The sequence below is a fragment of the Hypanus sabinus genome, chromosome 7 (assembly GCF_030144855.1).
Source record: "Hypanus sabinus isolate sHypSab1 chromosome 7, sHypSab1.hap1, whole genome shotgun sequence".
In the NCBI taxonomy this organism is placed as follows: domain Eukaryota; kingdom Metazoa; phylum Chordata; class Chondrichthyes; order Myliobatiformes; family Dasyatidae; genus Hypanus; species Hypanus sabinus.
In genome coordinates this window covers 58,519,615-58,540,357 of record NC_082712.1, presented here as the reverse complement: position 1 = coordinate 58,540,357, position 20,743 = coordinate 58,519,615, and the positions used below count along the sequence as shown (strand labels likewise).

The 20,743-nt window shown below is 39.8% G+C and overlaps 1 protein-coding gene across 1 annotated transcript in view; it reads left to right on the top strand.

Moving 5' to 3' along the window:
- Positions 1–20,743, top strand: part of unc45b (unc-45 myosin chaperone B) — a 104,151-nt gene that overhangs the window by 64,924 nt on the left and 18,484 nt on the right. The window contains exons 8-12 of the mRNA XM_059974724.1: positions 2,876–3,046; positions 3,974–4,145; positions 8,219–8,519; positions 12,494–12,588; positions 17,066–17,207. Of these exons, the coding sequence (XP_059830707.1) occupies positions 2,876–3,046; positions 3,974–4,145; positions 8,219–8,519; positions 12,494–12,588; positions 17,066–17,207 (881 nt within the window). The remainder of the gene's footprint in view (positions 1–2,875; positions 3,047–3,973; positions 4,146–8,218; positions 8,520–12,493; positions 12,589–17,065; positions 17,208–20,743) is intronic.

Genomic DNA, 20,743 nt, shown 5'->3' with positions numbered 1-20,743 from the left:
CATTCATTCCCATGGATGCTGCCTGACCTGCTGAGTTCCTTCAGCATTTTGTATGTGTTGCTCAGAATTTTTCTAATACTAGCATGACCAACACTGAACACAATGCTCCAAATGCAGCCTCACCAACATCTTGTAAACCTGCAACATAACATCCTAACTTCTTGACTCTGCATCCTGACTGATGAAAACCAGCATACCAAAAGCTTTCTTTACCATCCTGTCTACCAGTAATGTCACTTTTGGAGAACTATTTACCTATAGATCTAACTAAAAGAGAAAACTTACCTTAAAATGTATTAAGCAATCATTTTAAATGCAATAATAACAATAGATAATGATTTAGTTGTTACTTGCATTATGCTAATATGTGGCAAAAGATTATTTACTATTTGGTTACATTTGTTGAGCGCCAAGGCATTTGTCTTCAAGGTTTCGGATCCCATTTGGTGACAATGGCAGCGGCTGATTTGCAGATAAGCCCTGGCAGTTTCTTCACTGCCAATTTGTTCTTCCTACAGATCTTGCAGACAGGAATGTTAATGTCCGAATCATGGCCACAAGCATAAAATGCAGCAGATGCTGCAAACCTGAAATTAAAAGGAGAGAATGCTGACAGCAGATCAGGCAGTGACCTTGGGAGGAGAAACAGAGAACAACTCATTGACCTTTCAGCATTTGTTTACCCAAAGCAATAACTTGTGCTTCTTTTTGCATTGTTGCAGCTTAACCTGCTGAATATTGCCCTCCATTCCCTCAGAAATGACTGGAAGGTCATTCCTGGCATAGTAGTTAGTGCGACGTTTTCAGAGCTAAGGGCTAAATTCAATTCCAATGTCACCTGCAAGGAATCTGTGCGTCCTTCCTGAAGAGCGCATGGGTTTTCTCTGGGTCTTCCAGTTTCCTCCCTCAGTCCAAAGACCAACTGCTTAGTAGGTTAATTGGTCATTGTAAATTGTCCCGTGAATCGCGGTGCTGTGGCTCGAAGGGCAGGAAGGGAAGGTCTTATTCAGTGCTGTGTCTCTATATAAATAAATAACTTCCAGTCTCCTTATGTGCTTCTAACCATTTACTTTGTTTGACCCTCTCATTTGGGTAATTCTCCCCCGTCAGATGCATACACCCTGATCCGTGAACTTTGTGTATTTTGCAACCTTTCTCATTGCTGTTTCTCCTGTAGTTGATAAGTAGTTTATTATTGTCACAGGTACTGAGATACTGTGTTGCGAAAATTTTTGTTCTGCATGCTCTCCAGACAGATAATTTCTAAATATATGTAAGTGCATCAGGGTACTACAATGGTAAATGAATAACAGAATGGAGGATATAATATTACCGTTACAGGGAAAATGACGTGCAGGCAGACAGAAAGGTACAAGGGCCATGTGGAAGTGGACTGTGAAACAGGGTTCAAAGTTCAAAGTAAATTTATTATCCAAGTACATGTATGGCAGCATATACAACTCTGAGATCCATTTCCTTGCAGGCATACTCAACAAATCCTTAATAGAATAATAACCATCACCACAACAATGATAGATCCCTCCAACTTGGGCATTCAACCACTGTGCAAATACAAAAGGAAAGAAATAATAATAATGCATAAATAAGCAATAAATATTGAGAACATGAGAAAAAGGGTCCCTGAAAGTGAATCCATATGTTGTGGGAACCTCTAAGTGATGGGGTAAGTGAAGCTGATTAAAGTTATCCCTTTTGGTTCAAGAGCCTAATGGTTGAGGGGTAATAACTGTGAAATTGGTGGTGTGGGTCCTGAGGCTCCTGTACTTTCTTCCTAATGGCAGCAATGAGAAGAGAGCATGTCCTAGATTGGGCAGGGGGGCTGGGTGTTCCCGATAGCTTTCCGTCAACAACGCTTCGTGTTGATGCGCCCAATGGTGGGGTGGGCTTTAACCATGATGGACTGGGCCATATCCATTACTTTTTGTAGGATTTTCCATTCAAGAGTTGATCTTTATCATACAAGAGATCCATTCAATAGTCTCACAAATACTTTGTCTATTCCACATTTATCCAGTGTTTTCCACAGTGTTTATGTTTGACTGTCATTTCTTACTACTTGTATCTTTGTTATACCTCCTTCCTATAAATAATATATTTCCAGATCATACTTCTCTTCCCACAATCTGTATTGCTCTGTTCATTTTGCTGATTTTGCCCACTTAATAAAAAAATCAGACTGTTTTTTGGCTGAATTAATATGTGACACAGCCATTGTTAGATAAAATCATCAGGCAGCAAAGCAACAATATTTGGCTCCATCATATAGTTAGAGGTCTTTGAATGACCTACCAATTAATCACTCTCCTCACTTCCACCAAAACTCTGCCAATCCTTCCCATTCCATTACATATCCATCTGCTTTCTGAACATTGTTCACGATTCTTAATTTATGGAACATGGACGTTGCTGGCAAGGCCAGTACTTATTGTCCATCAACAATTGCCCTTGAGAAGGTAGCTCTGAGGCCATTAATTTCTGACAGAACAGTCCAGATTTGGAGCTGTAGTGGGATTTAAACTGACAACCTCCGGGTCCAATGTGCTACACAAAATCCATTATTGATAATCACAACATCTCCTGTTATTTCATTGTAATGAAACTCTGGATCTGTTACTATAAAATATTTGAAGTTTTGATTGTACAGGTGACCTGGAGAGTTTTTTTATGGCCCTGAGAAGATGGCTGCAGGTGTTAAACATGTATGAGGATGGTTCCTGTTGATTTTATATGATACAGCTTATTGGCTTGACTTCAGTGGATTCCTGTTCGCTTATATCTTTGCACAGGTTTGCCATAATTGACATAAGAAGAGTTCTTCCTCCTCTTGGTTTTAAATTTGTTTTATTTTCTGCAGATACATCAAAAGTTGTGAAGGTGATAATCACACACCTCCTGGAAATGCTGGTTCACCCCCGTGTCACAGGGCATGGGAGAGATCAGGTTCTCAACCTACTGATTAGAAATGTACCTCGAAAGAATCTGAACATTAAAGACAACACCAGAAGTTTGGAAACCATCGATTTAGGTTAGTCAACTCTTCATCATTTGTCTTCTTAATTATACATTATGAAGTAATATTGCTTAGAATGTGGGGTCACTGGAGCATTGCTGAAATAAATTCCTCTCCTTGTGCTTGTACTGAGATTAGTATCTTTTCTGCCTGCGATAGCCCAGATAAAGGTTTTGTTTTTAGATACACACCGGAGCAAGAGAAACAAACTGCTGGATGATCTCACTGGCTTGAGCAACATTGGTTGGGTGTGGGTGTAGGGGCGGGGGTGGAAGAAACAGTTGATGTTTTGGGTTGTGGTCCTTAATTTGGTCTGATAGTCCCAGTCCATATGAAGGGTCTTGACCTGAAACATTTACAGTCTATTTCCCTCCGTAGGATGCTGCCTGACCCACTGAGTTCCTCCAGCAGCTAATTTTTTCTATTATTTATATTAATGAGATAGGGGCATTACTGATGAGCCAAAGCTTGTCTATCCCAACTTGCCCATGAACAAATTACCTGCTGCGCCGTTTAAGAGGATGGATAAAAGTCAACAACTATGAAAGCGATTTTTATTTTCGTAGCTTATCTAAGATAGTAAACAAGACAGATTATCAAAACAAAAATTGTCTCCGACCCACATCGATGTACCTTGTAAATGTACAAAAGCCTGCTAATATAGCCAGGTTTAAAGAGCATTTCAATGGAAGAGAGAGATTTAAGGAGGGAATTTTAGAGTTTAGGACTTGGCAGCTAAAATACAGCTGTCAATGGAAATTCTGGAAACTCATATGAGTGGATATGGAGGACTGGAGCTTTCTGACATATTCCAAAATACTTTAATTTCATTTACCATAGTTACATGGTTTTAGAAGTACTATATAGGAGAAACCTTTGAGGAATCAATAAACCAATCATTTTCTCTCTGTATTTAATTCAAGAATGATATTTTACCTTCAGGTTTGAAGAAAATCTTGAAAGTGGGAGGGCAGTTCCCTGAACTGCCAGACTGCTTGCCCCTGACTGAGAACACCTGCCTCACCGCTTCTATCTTACTCAACAACCTTTACTGTGATCTTCGATGTGACCAGGAAAGAGAAAATTTCCGAAAAATCTGTGAGGGATATATAACGTAAGTGGCATATTGGGGTGGAAATTACTCCTGATTGTCAGTGGATCAGCTATCTGTTACCTTATGATTTAGTTGTATTGTCTGTGGCAGAGATATGCTTATGTGTTGTTATTTAAAGTAATTATCTTAAAGAGATTAACTTTATTTGTCATATGTACTTCAAAGCATCCGATCATACAGTGAAATGAGTCATCTGCAAGTGTAAGACGCTTTCAGAGCCAACATAGCATACCCACAACTAACCATAACCATACAGCTTTGGAATGTGGGAGGAAGCCAGACCATTCAGCGAAAACACATACAGGCACGGAGAGAACGTACAACCTCCTTACAGACAGCACTGGGAATTGATCCCTGATTAACGATTGCAGGTGATGTGAAGTGATACATTCACCACAATCCTACTGTGCCAGCCCCGGCAGCATTATTTTCCTTATATCACTTGTATATGGATTAAACACTTGGTTTTAAGACTGATATGTGGTTCCTGTCATGGTCATACTGTTTGGTTATATATCTAAGAAAGCAAGTGGACATCAGCATACCAACTGACCTTGCACAATCCCGTTCTCAGCATTCACAGGCAGCCTGACAAATGTCCTTTCCCCAGTTTGGGAGCATTGAGAGTTCTTACATTATTCCAAACAACATCAGCCCTGAAGTTCTCTGACCTTTATGCTTCCATTCTGTGCAAGATGGTTTATCTTCAAGTCTGATAAATATAGGTTAACATTCCAATCCACAGAGCTGATCTGGCAATCAAACTTAATTATTTATTTAGAAACAGCATGGAGTAGGCCCTTCTGGCTCTTTGAGCTCAGCAACCACTGATTAATCCGAGCCTAATCCCAGGGCAATGTACAATGACCAATTAACCTACCAACCAGTATGCCTTTGGACTGTGGGAGGGAAATGGAGCACCCGAAGGAAAGCCACGTGGTCACAGAGAGACTCCTTATAGACAGCGGCAGGAACTGAACCTGGCTTGCTGGTACTTTAAAACATTGCAACTATACAAAGACTATGTCTGAAATACATCTTATGGAGATGTTTGTTTGATGACAAACTTCAATATAAAAAATTACAAAAAAAAACATTGTGCAAGCCACTACACTATCGTGTCACCTGATTTACTAAAGCAGGTATCTCTGTTTGAATTAAATTTCAGTGGATTAAAGAGATGCTAAGGGACTTTTGTGAAGCAAAGCAAATGGAATTCTCCCTGGTGTTCTGGTCAATACTTACCATTCATGTAATATTACTAACCAAATTGTCTGTTCACTATTACACTACCATTGTGGGAAGCTACTGTATGCAAGATTCCCTACATAACAATAATGATTACTTTTGATGAGTACTTTATTGCCTGCAAAAACCTCTGAGATGTGCAAAATTTGATAGAAATCCAAGTTGTTTTTCAAGTACGGTACTTCATGAGGATTGGGGACTTAGTGTCATGGAGTGATAAAGCACACAAAAAAGCCTTGCAACTCAGCATGCCTATACTGACTCCCACGTGTCTGTCTAGACTAATCCCATATACCAACAGTCTGTAGCCTTCAAAGCCTTGGCGATTCATGTGCTCATTAATACACTTCCTAAATGTTTTGAGTACCTGACTAAACTGACTACACAGGCAGATACTTACAAAGTTTAAGAAGTATCATGATGAGCACTTGAATTCCAACCACCATTCAGTGAACTGGTTCTTCTGCATATCCCCTCTAAATCTCTTATCCCTTACTTTTTGTGTGATTGCCCATTTGAGAAGGTTGCAAATCTTTGGATTTGCTGCCCTGGGGACCTGTGCAAGGTAGTCATTGGATATATTCAAGATGAAGAGTGACTGATATTGAGCTTCAGTCATGTCAAAGTGTATGGGGAGGGAAGAGATAAATGACACTGAGGCCAAGGTTGGATTGTCCTCAAGGGACAAACAAGCTTGTTTTAAGCTGCAGCGTGAATGAGGAAAGAATAGATAGGGCAAATTTTAAGTTGCCGTGTAAGTGATAGAAAGATGGTTAGGGCAAGGGAATATAGGGTGAGCTCGGGATTGGTGAAGGGGTAAATTGTTGATGAATAAAAATAGTTGATAGGTTAATGAGGGCAATCAGGGAAAATCATCCTAAAAACATGTAAAAGCAGTGATATGAGATTGTTAAAAAACAAACAATGCTAAAATTTACAGTGTGTAGAGCTATAGTGAATGCTAAACAGGACAGAGACATGTTCTTTGTCCTAACAAATCCTTCACTCTCCTAGCAAACATAAAAATTAACTTACAACATAGATCAACTGGACAGATAAGAACAGTGTTATGCCGAATTAATTAAGCTAATAGCACCAATCACTTCTGCCTGCACATGGTTCATGTCTGTTCATTCTCCACATTTTTCTGTGCCTATGAGTTTGGTAAAATCCTCCACCACCAGCCCTGGCAGTGCAATGCGGGCATGCACCACTCTCTGTGTAAGACAACTAACTGCCCTGCAGATCTTCTCAACTTCAATGCATGTCAAATATTAAGCAATTCTCCCAGAAACAACCCGACTCTGGGAGAAAGATATCAGCTGTCTATTCTGTCTACACCTCTCATAATTTTATAAACTTCCGTCAAGCCTGAAGACATAAACAGGCAACAGAGTACTTTTGAACTGTAGTTATTCTTGTAATTTAAGAACAATAATTGTTTACAGCAAGTATACAAGTACACAGCAAGATCCAGTGGATACCAGTTCCAAAAGTTCTGATTTTGTATTATTGATAAGCCTTAGCTTTAATACAAGGAAGAATTGCCTTGATTTACTTAAAAACAATGTTAAGGAACTTATCAGGCTTTGAGTTTAGAGCCTCATTCAAAAGGCCACACCACTGACAGTGTGGCACTCTCTCAGCGCCATGCTAATGTGGTTTGTGCTCGAGGTTTCAGCTTGGGCTGTGGATGTAGACCTGTAAACATGATCCGGAGACCCTGAGCCACATTTGAAAACCTCGTCTGGAAATCAATTATTAATGGCAAAGCTAAATTGTAGCCTGCACCTCAGATAGCTTTACTGGTTCTTCTGCATATCCCCTCTAAATCTCTTATCCCAGAGTGTGAAAAGCAAAATATTTAAAAAAAAATTATGAAGTTCTGGTTCAAAATTTTTCAAATTTATGCCATTTATGAAATTCAAGTGGAACTAATTAATTTGTGTCAGACCTCGACTGATGGAATATTTAAAGGGAAGTGTGGCTTGCTTGGAAACTGAATTTAAATTGTCTTTTAACTTCTCTCATTCAATTTACACTCGGAAACTAAAACCAATTGAAAGAACTACATAAAACATCTCTAAACAATAATAATTTGCATTAAAAACTTAGTGCCAAATGCTAAAATATTCCTGAAGAATGTGGCAGGAGCAATTAACAAACAGCATTTGGCACTCTGAACATGAGTCTGCCCCAAGTGAAAGGAGGTAAGAGGCTTTGAGAGGAAATTACAGAATCCATCAAATGTAGAGTTACTGAAATTCAAATTGGGTATGAGACTGTCTGACTATATGTTTGTGAGTAGGAGAGAGCTGTCAAATAAGGAGAATATTGGGCAGCTCAGTAATACAATGTGTTGAGCCACTGCCGCACAATTTAAATGACCTCAGTTTAATACTGGCCTCCAGTGTTATCTGTGTAAGAATTCCATGTTCTACCTGTGACCTTTTGGCGTTCCTCTGGGAGCTCTGACATGTAGGTCGACATACTGCCATAAAATTGCTGGTAGTGTATAGATTCATGTTAGAGGCTGGGGGGGGGGGGGGGGCGGGGTTGTGGAATTTGATTTGAAGGAGGGAAGAATAAAACGAGATTAATTTAGGATTTGCGTAACTAAGTGCCTGATGGTCATGTTGGACTTGACTGGATGAAAGGACTGTCTCTGTACAGTATGACTTCTAGAATTAATCATCTGCTGGCTTAATTGGAGAGGATTCAAACTTGAAAAGCAGCATTGTGGATGAGTTTGAGTTTACTGGGTGGTAACAAGGAAGAAAATAATGCTTAATGTTTTAAAATATATTTTCATCATCATGCTGCAGGAGCAAGTTTGATCCCAAGAACATGGAGAAAAACCTGCATGCAATTCAGTGCGTGTCCGCACTCCTTCAGGGACCGTTTGATGTTGGTAACAGCATTCTGGCTTTGCAAGGGGTGATGGAGATGATGGTCGCACTATGTGGTTCGGACAGAGAGATTGACCAATTGGTGGCATTGGAAGCCATCATCCATGCAGCAAGCAAGGCCAGTAGAGCAAGTTTCATCATCACCAATGGAATCACTTTACTGAAGGACATGTATAAAAAGTCAACCAATGAGAAAATCAAGATCAGAGCCTTAGTGGTGAGTTCTCTTCAGGTGTTTTTGCTAACTATGTATACAATAGGATAAATCGGTAAATTGTTTTATTATTGTCACATATACTGAGGTTCAAAGAAAGTCTTTGTTTTGCATACTATCATATAGATAATTTCATTGCAACTGTGCATTGAATCAGCACAAGGGAAAACAATAACAGAATGCTGAATCAATCACCTCTTTGTAGTGTTACTGGATAGAGCTTCCGTTTCATCTTGTTTGTTTGAAAATGGCCCAAACAATAACAGAAATGATAACATTATAACCATTGGTTACATCCAGGGTAAATCAGGTTCATGCAGTACCATGCAATAGTTTAGGAGATCGAACTATACTTCAGCTCCGGTTACAAAATTACTTCTAGAATCCAATCCATTTAATCAGTTTCTGCTTAGCCTACTTGGATACAAGACTTTGAGGAAGTTATGGTATGTTTGTTTACAAGGGCATAAATAGTTAATTTTAAAGGCTATTGATTACATTAATGAACTACTGAGATCTGATTTCCTTAACAGATGGTTCCATACATATTTGAGTAATCTAAAACTGGGTTATTCATGGAGTGATCCATTATTGAACACTGCCACTTTTTTTGTGATAACCTCATTTTCATGCTCACTTATCAAGTTGCACCTATTCACCTCCTAATGATATCAGGGAATATTATCTAATGGTATTTCCTTTTATAAATGATACCTTTACCAACACGTGAAGTGTTTTAGGGCCAGATTACTAATTGGGTGAAAACTCTTCTCCAGTTTTGTTTTGTGTTGAGAAGTGATTTGCTGTTTGTTTTATTTTAAGGTCAAACTTTGTTTTAACAGTGTTTTATTGCACAGAGTCTTAAATCAAACAAGATTATTAACAGCAAAATTTGACATCAAGTCACATTAGCAGATATTGGAATAGAGATGGTTTTTAAGATATTTTGAAAATAGAAAAGAGCGTGAGGAAACAGAGAGGTTTGGGGAGGATAGTTTGGAGTGTAGTTATGGCTGCCAGCAGCAGAGAGATTATGAAAACTACTGCCAAAATATTCTCTCCATTGCCAACGGATTAATAGAATAATATTGATGCTACCTCTTACTGAAGAATGTGATGGCTATATTTTTCTTGTTGAGCTCTAAGAGACAGACCAAACTAATGTTCTTTTACAACGTCAGCAACCCAGATGCAATAAAAGATGTTGCCTGCAAGTTAATCATGACATTTTTATTCTGCTTAGCTTTTCTAGTAATAATTGAAAAATCATTAAAAAAAAAAGTCACAAAACTGCAATTCCAGTGGCACGTTGAATGACTTTTGAGGGCCAGCCTTCTAACTCCTGCCATTCTCATCGTCCTCTCCAATGGCTGTCTGGAGAACATGCTTCTTCATATAGCATTTAAAGCACTGCTGTGTTTCACTTAGCTCACTTCAAAATGCATAAAACATGGGGATAAGAAATGGTCCTTAGAAATAAAAAAATGGCTTATAATAGAAATTTTCCACTGCTCAAGCCTCTGTATTTGCATTTCCCCCTGTCACAACAAGATTCCATCATCAGGCACATTATTCCACACTCCTCCCACTCCTTTCAGCATTTCAAAGAAATATTCCCCTTGATGAACCCTTCTGGCCCTACCACCAATCAGCCTTATTATGGCCCTTCCCAATATAACTGCACGTGATGTAATATCTCCCTTTCACCTTTTCCCTTCCAACCATCCGGTGACCCAAAAACCAAACAGTCCCTCCAGGCAAAGCAGCAACTCACTTGCATTTCTTCCGGCTGAGCTTACTGCTTTTGATACTCACAATATGATTACTTCTATATTGAACAAATCAAATGTAAGTTGTATAACTACATTGCAGAACACATGTGTTCAATCTATAGAGCCAACATTAAGCATCTGCTGCTTCAATTCACCGTTCCACTCCTCTGATGCACAGTCTGTGACCTCTTGCACCATTATAACAAGGCATGTTTAAGGAACGCTACTTTAACCTCAGTTTGCACATGTTCCAACCTTCTGGATTCAATATTGAATGAAACATCCCAGTAACATGCTTTCTCTATCTGAAACAGAGCTGACTGTTTCTGCTGTAGGTAATCCATTGGTGGGAAGCATATTTTCTCAGTCTGTTAGCACAGCGTGACCTCCTGGGCTTATTCCACACCTTTGCTTTTTGTAATAATTTATTGTCATTTTGTCTTTATTTATACTTTAACTTCTGCCTTTAATCCCTGGTCACTGCAATTTTGACCATCCCTTGCTTGTCCCATCCATCCCTTCCTCAACCTTTCTGCAACTTAAAAAAATAGCTTTTCGCTCTTTCCCAGTTTTGAGAAAGACTTTTTGACCTGATCTCTGTTTCTCTTTTCACTGATGCTGCCTGAGTCCTGAATGTATCCAATATTTTCAGCTTTTATCTCAGAAACAGGACAGTCGGTACAACTGTTTTATGCTCGTCTTTATAATCTATATAAGCATCCTTTCCTGTAAGGGACAGGATGATCAATAGACAGAGGGACACAGATTGCAGATGAAGCTAAAGAACAAGTTGAGATAAGGAGAACGTCTTTCCATAGCGAGTTGTGATCTGCAACATCTTGCCTGGGAGCGTGGTAGAAATAGGTCCAACGGGAACTTTAAAAAGCAAATTGGACACATTTTTAAAGAAGAGCACTTCTTATGGAGAAAGAATAGGTATAGTTGTATGGCAGCGTAGACAGATATGACCTCATCCTGCCCCATGTTCTTCCCAAGGAATAATCCTTTTTTTGTGGCTTGATTGCAATTTCTTTCCCCAAGGCACTCACTCATGCAAGGTAAGATGTGCCACTGCAATGAATCTACAAGAGCATTGCTGACTCATCTGAAAGCATGCAAGCCCAGTCCATTAATATCAAAGCAAGTGAAGATAATCTTACCAACAGCAGGTTTTCTTGGTACAAAATCTATCAACACCTAACACTAAAACCTTGAGAATGTACGTAGACAAGCCTCATTTCCCACATTATTGATCTTGGATGACCAAAACTATGTCCTAATTGGACTAGTTTGCCTATTCCAACAACATTTCAAGAACTCTGTGCTCTCCACCTTTAACTTTTCACCTCACCTTTGGTCAGCATGCCTGTCTTCCAAGGCCCTAAGCTCTGGAAATCCTACCCTGAGTAAATCAGCCTCTCTCTCCCTCTTTAAGGAACTCTTCAGAGAACAGGATCTCTTCAGTCCAACTTCGTGTAATCTGTCCTAATAACCTTTTATGTGTGAATAAAAGATAAGAGACCAATGATAAAAAATTCCATTTATTTGGAATTTCTTATGTGTTCAACATCCCCATTAAAGGTGCAATACCACCAGCAAAAAAATTATTGGGCTTGATTTGAAGGTTGAAAGGCTTTTGAATACTTTTGTATATCAGGCATCATAGAGAAGGTTCTTTATGATATGATTTTTTTCAGTAGCAAATTTGGATAATTATTTCCAATTTATCAAGAAAGATATTTCAATGAGTCTTTTCATCTCCTAACTTCATTGATAAAAGGCGAATTTCACTTTATTTGTAATATTCCAGCTGCTGTGTAAACATAAATGTCTTACAAAGCAAATCAAAGGAGACCTACGGCAACTGATTTATTTTCAGATCTCATTTGAAGGATGGGGTAAAGCATTTTAACACGCCTTTTTTGAAAATGTTAAGATACAGTAATTTAGTGATTGCCTTGATTGTTCTGTAATAGAATTAAAAGTATTGACCACCTCATTGCAAAGCATCTAAACTAAATAAAAGGCAGAAAATCCAGGAAGGTTGGGTCAGGCAGAATCTATGGTGACAGAAGCAGGGTTGATGTTTCAAGTGTTACCAATGGTAGTTTGTTATATCTTCTGGTGCTGATATAACAAAGGAACGTAAATTTTAGTGGCCACTATAAAGAACTACTGTTTAAACTTCTGTCTGTACTCCCCTAGGGCCTATGCAAGCTTGGATCAGCTGGAGGGACGGACTATGCACTGAGGCAATTCTCTGAAGGATCCACTGAAAAACTTGCAAAACAATGTAGGAAGTAAGTACTTTGAGCTCTATAACAGATATATAGTTAAGACAAGTCACTCCACAGGTGTAAGTGATGTAGAAGTAGGTATGTTGAGCACGAGAACGAGAACGAATTACAGATGCTGCTTACAAACAGAAGCTGAAAACGAAACTTCAGATGATGGTAATGAACCAAAAATTCAGCCCAGGAGGGAAATTTGTTCAGGAGCTGCTTCAATGAGAAGAAAGAAGTGTAGAAGGAGCCTGAGCCGCTGTAGGCACATCCACCAAGGGGCAGCACTTAAATTCAGGAATAATTTAGAGAGCAGAATTGGAGGTGTTCTGGGTCGTTGGAGGATAGTAGGGACAGAAGCGTTTGAGGAGGAAGGGTTGAAGACCTGAAGGTCTTGAAAGCAAGGATGAGAGCTTAAATTTTGCAGTGTTGCAAAAACTGGGTGAGGAAAATATACAGTATTTCCATATCTTACCTTCCCAGGCTATTTTTCTACTAACTCCAGAATTTCACAATATATTGGGCTCTAAATATCAACTTACTTATTAACAGTAAGGACTGGAAAGCAACATACATGATATGCTGAAGGAACTCAGCAGGGCAGGCAGTATCTGTGGAAGGGAATAAACTGTCAATGTTTCAGCCAAGATCCTTCGTCAAGGAGTTTGTACGTTCTCACTGTGACCACGTGGGTTTCCTCCCACAGTCCAAAGATGAACCCCATGATTGGGCAAAGTTTAAAAATGGGGTTTGCTAGGCAATAGGGCTTGAAGGGCTGGAAAGGCCTATTCCGTGCCATATCTCAATAAATACTGTAATAAAGATGGCTGGCAAGGAAGGGGGAAGCCAGAGTAAGAAGAGGGTAAAGAAAGAAAGCTGGCAGGTGATAGGTGAAGCCTGTTGATGTGGAAATTGGCTGGGTTGGGGAGGGGTCAAGGTGAGAAGCTGAGGTGATAAGCGGAAAAGGGCTGAAGAAGGAAGAGTTTGATAGGAGAGGAGAGTGGACCATGGGAGAATGGGGAGCAGGAGAGGCACCAGGGGGAGGTGATGGGTAGGTGAGGAGAAGAGGAGGGGGTAAGATGGGAGCCCATATGGGGAATGGGAAAAGAGAGAAAAGGGAGTGGGTGAGAGATTACAATAAGTTAGAGAAATCGATGTTCGTGTCATCAGTTTGGAGGCTACCCAGATGGAATATGAGGTGTTACTCCTCCAACTTGAGCATGGCCTCGTTGTGGCAGCAGAAGAGGCCATGGACTGACACGTCAGAATGAGAATGGAAAACAGTATTGAAATGGGTGGCCACAAGAACATGGAGTCATAGAGTGCTACAACACAGAAACAGGTCCTTTGGCCCATCTAGTCTGTGCCAAAAAAAGAATAGCATTTTTACAAATTGAAAATTGTAAATCCTGCCTGTTGTGACAGATGGAGCAAAGGTGCTTAACAAGGCGGTCCCCCAATCTATGTCAGGTCTCACCAATGCACGGCAGGCCACACCACAATGACCAGATACAATAGATGACCCCGATAGACTTGCAGGTGGGAAAACTGTTTGGAGTCCTGACAGAGAGTGAGGAAGTGAAGAGGCAGCAGTAACACTCGTCCCGCTTGCAGGGATCCATGGGATGGGAGTCACATAGAGAACGATCCCTGTGAAAAGTGGAGAGTGGAGGGGAGGGAAAGATGTGTTTAATGGTAGGATCCTGTTGAAGAAGGTGGAAATGACAGAGAATGATCTGATGGGTGTGGAAGCTCATTGGGTGGTAGTTAAGGACAAAGAGAACTCTATCCCTGTTATGGTGGAGGGATGATGGGGTGAGGGCAAATGTCCTGGAAGTGGAGGAGATGGAGTTAAGGGCAATATTGATGGTAGCAGATGGGAAACTCTATTCTTTGAAGAAGGAAGACATTTCAGATGTTCCAGAATAGAAAGCCTCATCCTGAGAACAGATGCAGTGGAGACAGAGGAACTGAGACAAGTGAATAGTAGTTTTACAAGTGAAAATTGTAGATTTTAGATTGGTAAGAGGACTTTGTAAACATAGTCTTGGGATTTTGAAATATCACTTTATTTTTTATATTAAGTTTCTTGCAACCAAAGGTTTTGCCTTTTCAATGATCGTCCAAATATTTTACCAGAAGAAAAAAATGAGTAGCATATATATTAGGGACGTAAAGATAAAATAGGTTTTTTTAGTTTAATATCTATATCTTAATATAATTCTGATAAGGTACAGGATGAAGTTTGAATAGATATCAGTTCTTCAGAGTAATTTAATGTGCTTCAGCCAGGTTAGCCTCATTCATGTGTCAGAAGGCTGGAGAGGGTGGATGGGAGGGGGCTCGTCAAGCTCCCGATTGGCTATTAACCAGTGCAGCAGCAAAGAAGGAATGCACTTTAGTAAACTATTTAAGAACTTTTTAAAAGCTATTTATTAAATGCTTTTTGGGAGGGTGATTTTAGATGCATATCATATTTATACTGAGTTAAATACTGTATGTAATTAGTTTTGCTACAATAAGTGTATAGGACACTGGAAAAATGTTGAATTTCCCCTTGGGGATGAATAAAGTATCTATCTATCTATCTATCTATCTATCTATCTATCTATCTATCTATCTATCTATCTATCTATCTATCTATCTATCTATCTATCTATCTATCTATCTATCTATCTATCTATCTATCTATCTATCTATCTATCTATCTATCTATCTATCTATCTATCTATCTATCTATCTATCTATCTATCTATCTATCTATCTATCTATCTATCTATCTATCTATCTATCTATCTATCTATCTATCTATCTATCTATCTATCTATCTATCTATCTATCTATCTATCTATCTATCTATCTATCTATCTATCTATCTATCTATCTATCTATCTATCTATCTATCTATCTATCTATCTATCTATCTATCTATCTATCTATCTATCTATCTCAGAGTTAGAGGTGTTGTCCTTCAGGTGGAATTTTACACTGAGGTCCCATCAGTTCCCAGTCTTCTGCCCAAAAAATCACTATCCGCTCAAAAAATCATTTGGTTATTATCTCTTTGAGGTTGTGGAAGCTTATGTGCACGTTTCCTTTACTAAAGCAGTAAACACACTTAGTTCTTTGTAAAATGTTTTTGGGATGTCCTGAGTAAGGCAATCTGAATAACTCTGATATTTAGCATAGGACTCTAAACTTGATAACTACGACAGTAACTCCCTTCATGGAGATTAATGTTTGATTTTCCACTGACTGTCATAATGATATGGCATGGAAACAGGTCCTTTCAGCCCGCTGAGCCTGCACTGGCCATCAACCATCCATCTTTACATTACCTCTCTCCTAACTCATTCTATTCTTCCTCTCCTGCTCCCAGATTCTTCCTTTTATCTATAGGTCAGTAGGTGCATTTAATGTCAGAGAAATGTATACAAATGAACTCAATATGTATCCTGAAATTATTTTTCTTCGCAAACATCCACAAAAACAGAGGAGTGCCCCAAAGGATGAATGACAGTTAAACAAACCCCTCCATCCCAACTCCCCTTCCCCCTCCCACACACAAGCATCAGCACAGCAATGACCCCCCATCAGCAAAAAAGCAACAGCACCCTCTACCAAGCACTCAAGCTTGTAGCAAAGCAACAATAAAGACACAGACTTGCCGTACCCCTAAAACTGCTTATACACCCAATAATTCGACATACCACATGCTCTCACTCTCTCCAATAAGGGAAATAGATGTGTCCCTGTTTCACAAACAACTCACTGATTTATAATGTTAAAAGTCTATTGTGTCGCTTTTTCCAAGCTCTGTGCCCGGAGAGTCGACACCAAAGAGGTGCAGCTCTCCAGACACACAATCCCCGGCAGCTAACCCATGGCTCCTGATGTTCTGTGTTCTCTTGCGACGCTTCAGTCAGGTGCACTGGCCTAGAATCAGCACATCTCCAGAGCCATGAACTCCTGGAACCCTGAAGGTGTGCTCATCTTCCAGGCCACGTGCTTGGGATATCAAAAAGTGACCTGTCATGAGGCCCTGAGAGCGGGTCCCATTCCCACAAAGTCAGAGTGTAACTCTGGGTCAGGGACTTCAAACGAACACCCCCACACCCTCAAAAGAAAAGAAAGGAGAAATCAAGATAGAAATAAAGCTGTTTCCCAAGATGCAAACAAAGGAGTCGCTGTTTAGCGTTATCTCAACTTCCCCCCGCCTTCCTGTCTGCACACTAGGGCTAAGTTAAAGTCCCACATTCTTTCAGATGTGAGATGAGTCCAGGGCACTGGTGAGGGGAGAATGTGAAAACTCCACACAGATAGCATTGGAGGTCAGGACTGGGCCCAGGGTAATGGCACCATGAGGCTGTGCCACTGTGCTACCTGACTGGATTGGATGTCTCGATATCTGTTCACAAGCCAAGCTAAATACACTGAATTACTGTGAATGCAATGCAATGTTGAGCCAAGTAAACAAACTTGAACACATTTTTAGGTGGTTATGCAACCAGAACATCGACACCCGCACAAGAAAGTGGGCAATTGAGGGCATGGCATACCTGACTCTAGACGCTGACGTGAAAGACGACTTTGTTCAGGATGAGCCAGCAATGCAGGCAATGTTTGATTTATCAAAGGTACGTGGTCTCAATGGGCCCCAGTTCCATGCATTACAGAGAGCTACACTCCCTCCAAAGAGCATAAAATGCATTCTTCAATGAGTAAATGAAAATAGAAAATACAGGAATTCTCAGCAGGAAGTCAGCACCCATGAGGAAAGAAATAAAGTTGTTGTTCCAGGATAATCTGTTTTCATCTTCAACTTTTTAAAATTCTCAAAAGTTAACAAATTTGAAATGTTGACTCTATTTTTTTCTTTCTCCATGGATACTCACTGACTTCCAGCCTATTCTTAGTATTTTTGGCTTTTAATTCAGATTTTCAGCATCTGTAACATAGTGATTTTAGAACATAGTACAGTACAGTCCCTTTAACCCATGATATGACAATCTTTTAACTTACTCCAAAATAAATTTAAACCTTTCCTCCCACATAGTCCTCAGTTTTTCTTTCGTTCGTGTGCCTATCGAAGAGAATCTTAAATGTTCCAAATGTATCTATCCCTACCACCAACCCTAGCAGTGTGTTCCACACACTCACCACTCTTCGTTTAAAAATTCTTACCTGTGACATCCCACCTGCACTGTCCTCCAATCACCTTACAATCATGCCCTCTTGTATTAGCCGTATCTGCCCTGGGAAAAAAAAAGGCGCTGGCTGTCCATTCTATCTATGCTTCTTATCACCTTGTACATCTCTATCAAGTCACCTCCCATCCTCCTTTAGAGCCATAGCTTGCTCAACCTTTCCTCATAAGGTTGCTGGCATGGGGTGGCATGAAGGGCTGGAGGGATCCCCTCCGCTAAATAAATATAATTTGCTGTATCACTAATTAAAATAAAATAAATAAAATAAGACATGTTTTCTAATCCAGCATCCTGGTGACTCTCCTCTGCATCCTCTCTAAAGCTTCCACATCCTTCCAACAATGACGCAGCCAGACCTGGCCACAGTACTCCAAGTGTGGTCTAACCAGAGATTTATAGAGCTGCAGCATTATGTCGTGGCTCTTGAACTCAATCCCACAACTAATAAAGGCCAACACACCATAAACGTTCTTGACCACCCTATCAATGTGCATAGCAACGTTGAGGCATCTACGGACTTGGCCCCCAAGATACCCCTATTTCTCACACGGCTCAGAATCCTCCATTACCTAGTACTCCATCTTCAAATTTGATCTAAGTGTAACTACCACTTCACACTTTTCCAGATTGAACTCCACCTGCCACTTCACAGCCCAACTCTGCATTCTATCAATGTCCTGTTGTAACCATCCACAATACCATCAACCTTTGCAAATTTACTAACTCATCCTTTCACATCCTCATCCAAATTATTTATAGAAATCACAGAGAGCAGGGGTCCCTGTTCTGATCACTACTGGTCACAGACTGCAGGCTGAATACTGTTCATCTATTACCACCTTCTGCCTTCTGTGGGCAAATCAATTCTGAATCCAAGCAACCAAATATCCCTGGGTCCCATTCCTCCAGACTTTCGAATGAGCCTACCATGGGAACCTTCTTGTACACTTTACTAAGATCTACATGCACCACATCCACTGCTCTATCTTCAGTTTTTGTCACTTCCTCAAAGAAATTGGTCAGGCTCATGATGCATAGCCTGTCCCTCACAAAACCATACTGACTATCCCTGATGCAAAATGGTCTTGGCATGAGATGTCAACCTTTTACTCCTTTCCATAGATGCTGCCTGACCTGCTGAGTTCCTCCAGCATTTTGTGTGTGTTGCTTTGGATTTTCAGCATCTGCAGACTTTCTTGTGTTTGTGATCCCTAATCAAACTATGCTTCAAAGTTCAAAAGTTCAGATTGCACTTATTAACAAAGTATGTATGCAGTTTCCAGCCTTGAATTAATCTTCCAGCAGACAGCCATGATACAAAGAAAACAATGGAATCCATCCAAAGAAAAACATCAAACTCACCCCCCACACAAAAAAAAACAAATTGTGCATATGGCAAAAAAATGAGCAAAGAACACAGAAGTGAAAGCATGAAACTTCACAAAACCGTTTCAAAGACAGCAAAGCACCAGATCACTCAATCAGCCTGAAAACATGCCACCAAAATGCAGATTACAGGCTCCAACAGTAGCAGAATCACATTTGAAAGAGCAAATGATCAAAAATCCTGTCTATAAGAATCCTCTCCAATGATTTGCCCACCGCTGATGTAAGACTGACTGGCGTATAATTCCCAAAATTATCCCTATTACGTTTCTTGAACAAAGGAATAACATTTGCCACCCTCCAGTGTTTTGGAACTACATCTGTGGCCAGTGAGGACAAAAGGATCATCGCCAAATGTGAAGCAATCTCTTCCTCGCTTTCCATGGTATCCTGTTACATATTGCACTTGGCCTTGGGAGCTTATCTATCCTAATGTTTTTCAGAAGTTACACATCTGCTTTCTTAACGTTGACGTGCTCCAGCATACTAGTCTGCTCTATGCTCTCCACACATTCATCAAATACTTTCTCATACCATCAGCTCCTATCCCTGTAAAGATCAGGGAGTGTACTCACTGCTGACAATGGTCATCTGACGACCAACTGACAAATAATTATCATGTCTACATGGAATTCAGTATTCTTTGAGTTTGGTTAAAAATGGCAACTGAGTAAGTAATTAAATTTTTCATACTAGTTCATCATGTCCAAGTTAAAATTTATTGTCATGTTCATATATCTAGGATACGAATGTCATGGAAAATTAACCCTGCAACAGCAGAAGCAGCACTGTATATTACAAACATGATACTGTAAACAAAAATTAAGATAAAATAACATAAATTATACTTTGATGACAACTAAACAAAATAAACATACTAGTGCTAGCGCAAGTTGAGAGAGAGAAAAATAAGAAACATATGAGGGGTGATTTATAAGTTTGTGGCCTAAGGTAGAAGGAGTCCATTTTAGAAAACCTAGCACATTTATTTTTCAACATAATCCCCTCCTACATTTGAACACTTAGTCCAGCGGTCGTGGAGCATACAGATCTTGGACCTCCAGAAAGTGTCCACAGATGGGTGATTGATAAGTTTGTGGCCTAAGGTAAAGGGAGATGATTTATACAGCTCTCATTACATGCACATGCAGTTCAACACTTTGAGTGATTATGCAGAAAGTTTGAAGTTAATAACTCATTGGGGTGATTGATAACTTTGTGGCCTAAGGTAGAAGGCGATGTTATTAACTTCAAACTTTCTGCATAATCACTCAAAGAGTTGGCCTGCATGTAACAAGAGCTGCATAACTCATCTCCTTCTACCTTAGGCCACAAACTTATCAATCACCCATCTGTGGACACTTTCTGGAGCTTCAAGATCCGTATGCTCCATGACAGCTGGACTATGTATGTAAATGTAGGAGGGGACTATGTTGAAAAATAAATGTGCTAGGTTTTCTAAAACTGACTCTTTCTACCTTAGGCCATGAACTTATCAATCACCCCTCGTAGTCTGAGTTAATATAATTAGTTACGATTGATTAGTGTTGGTGATGCTGTCACTTCCGATCGTTAATGAA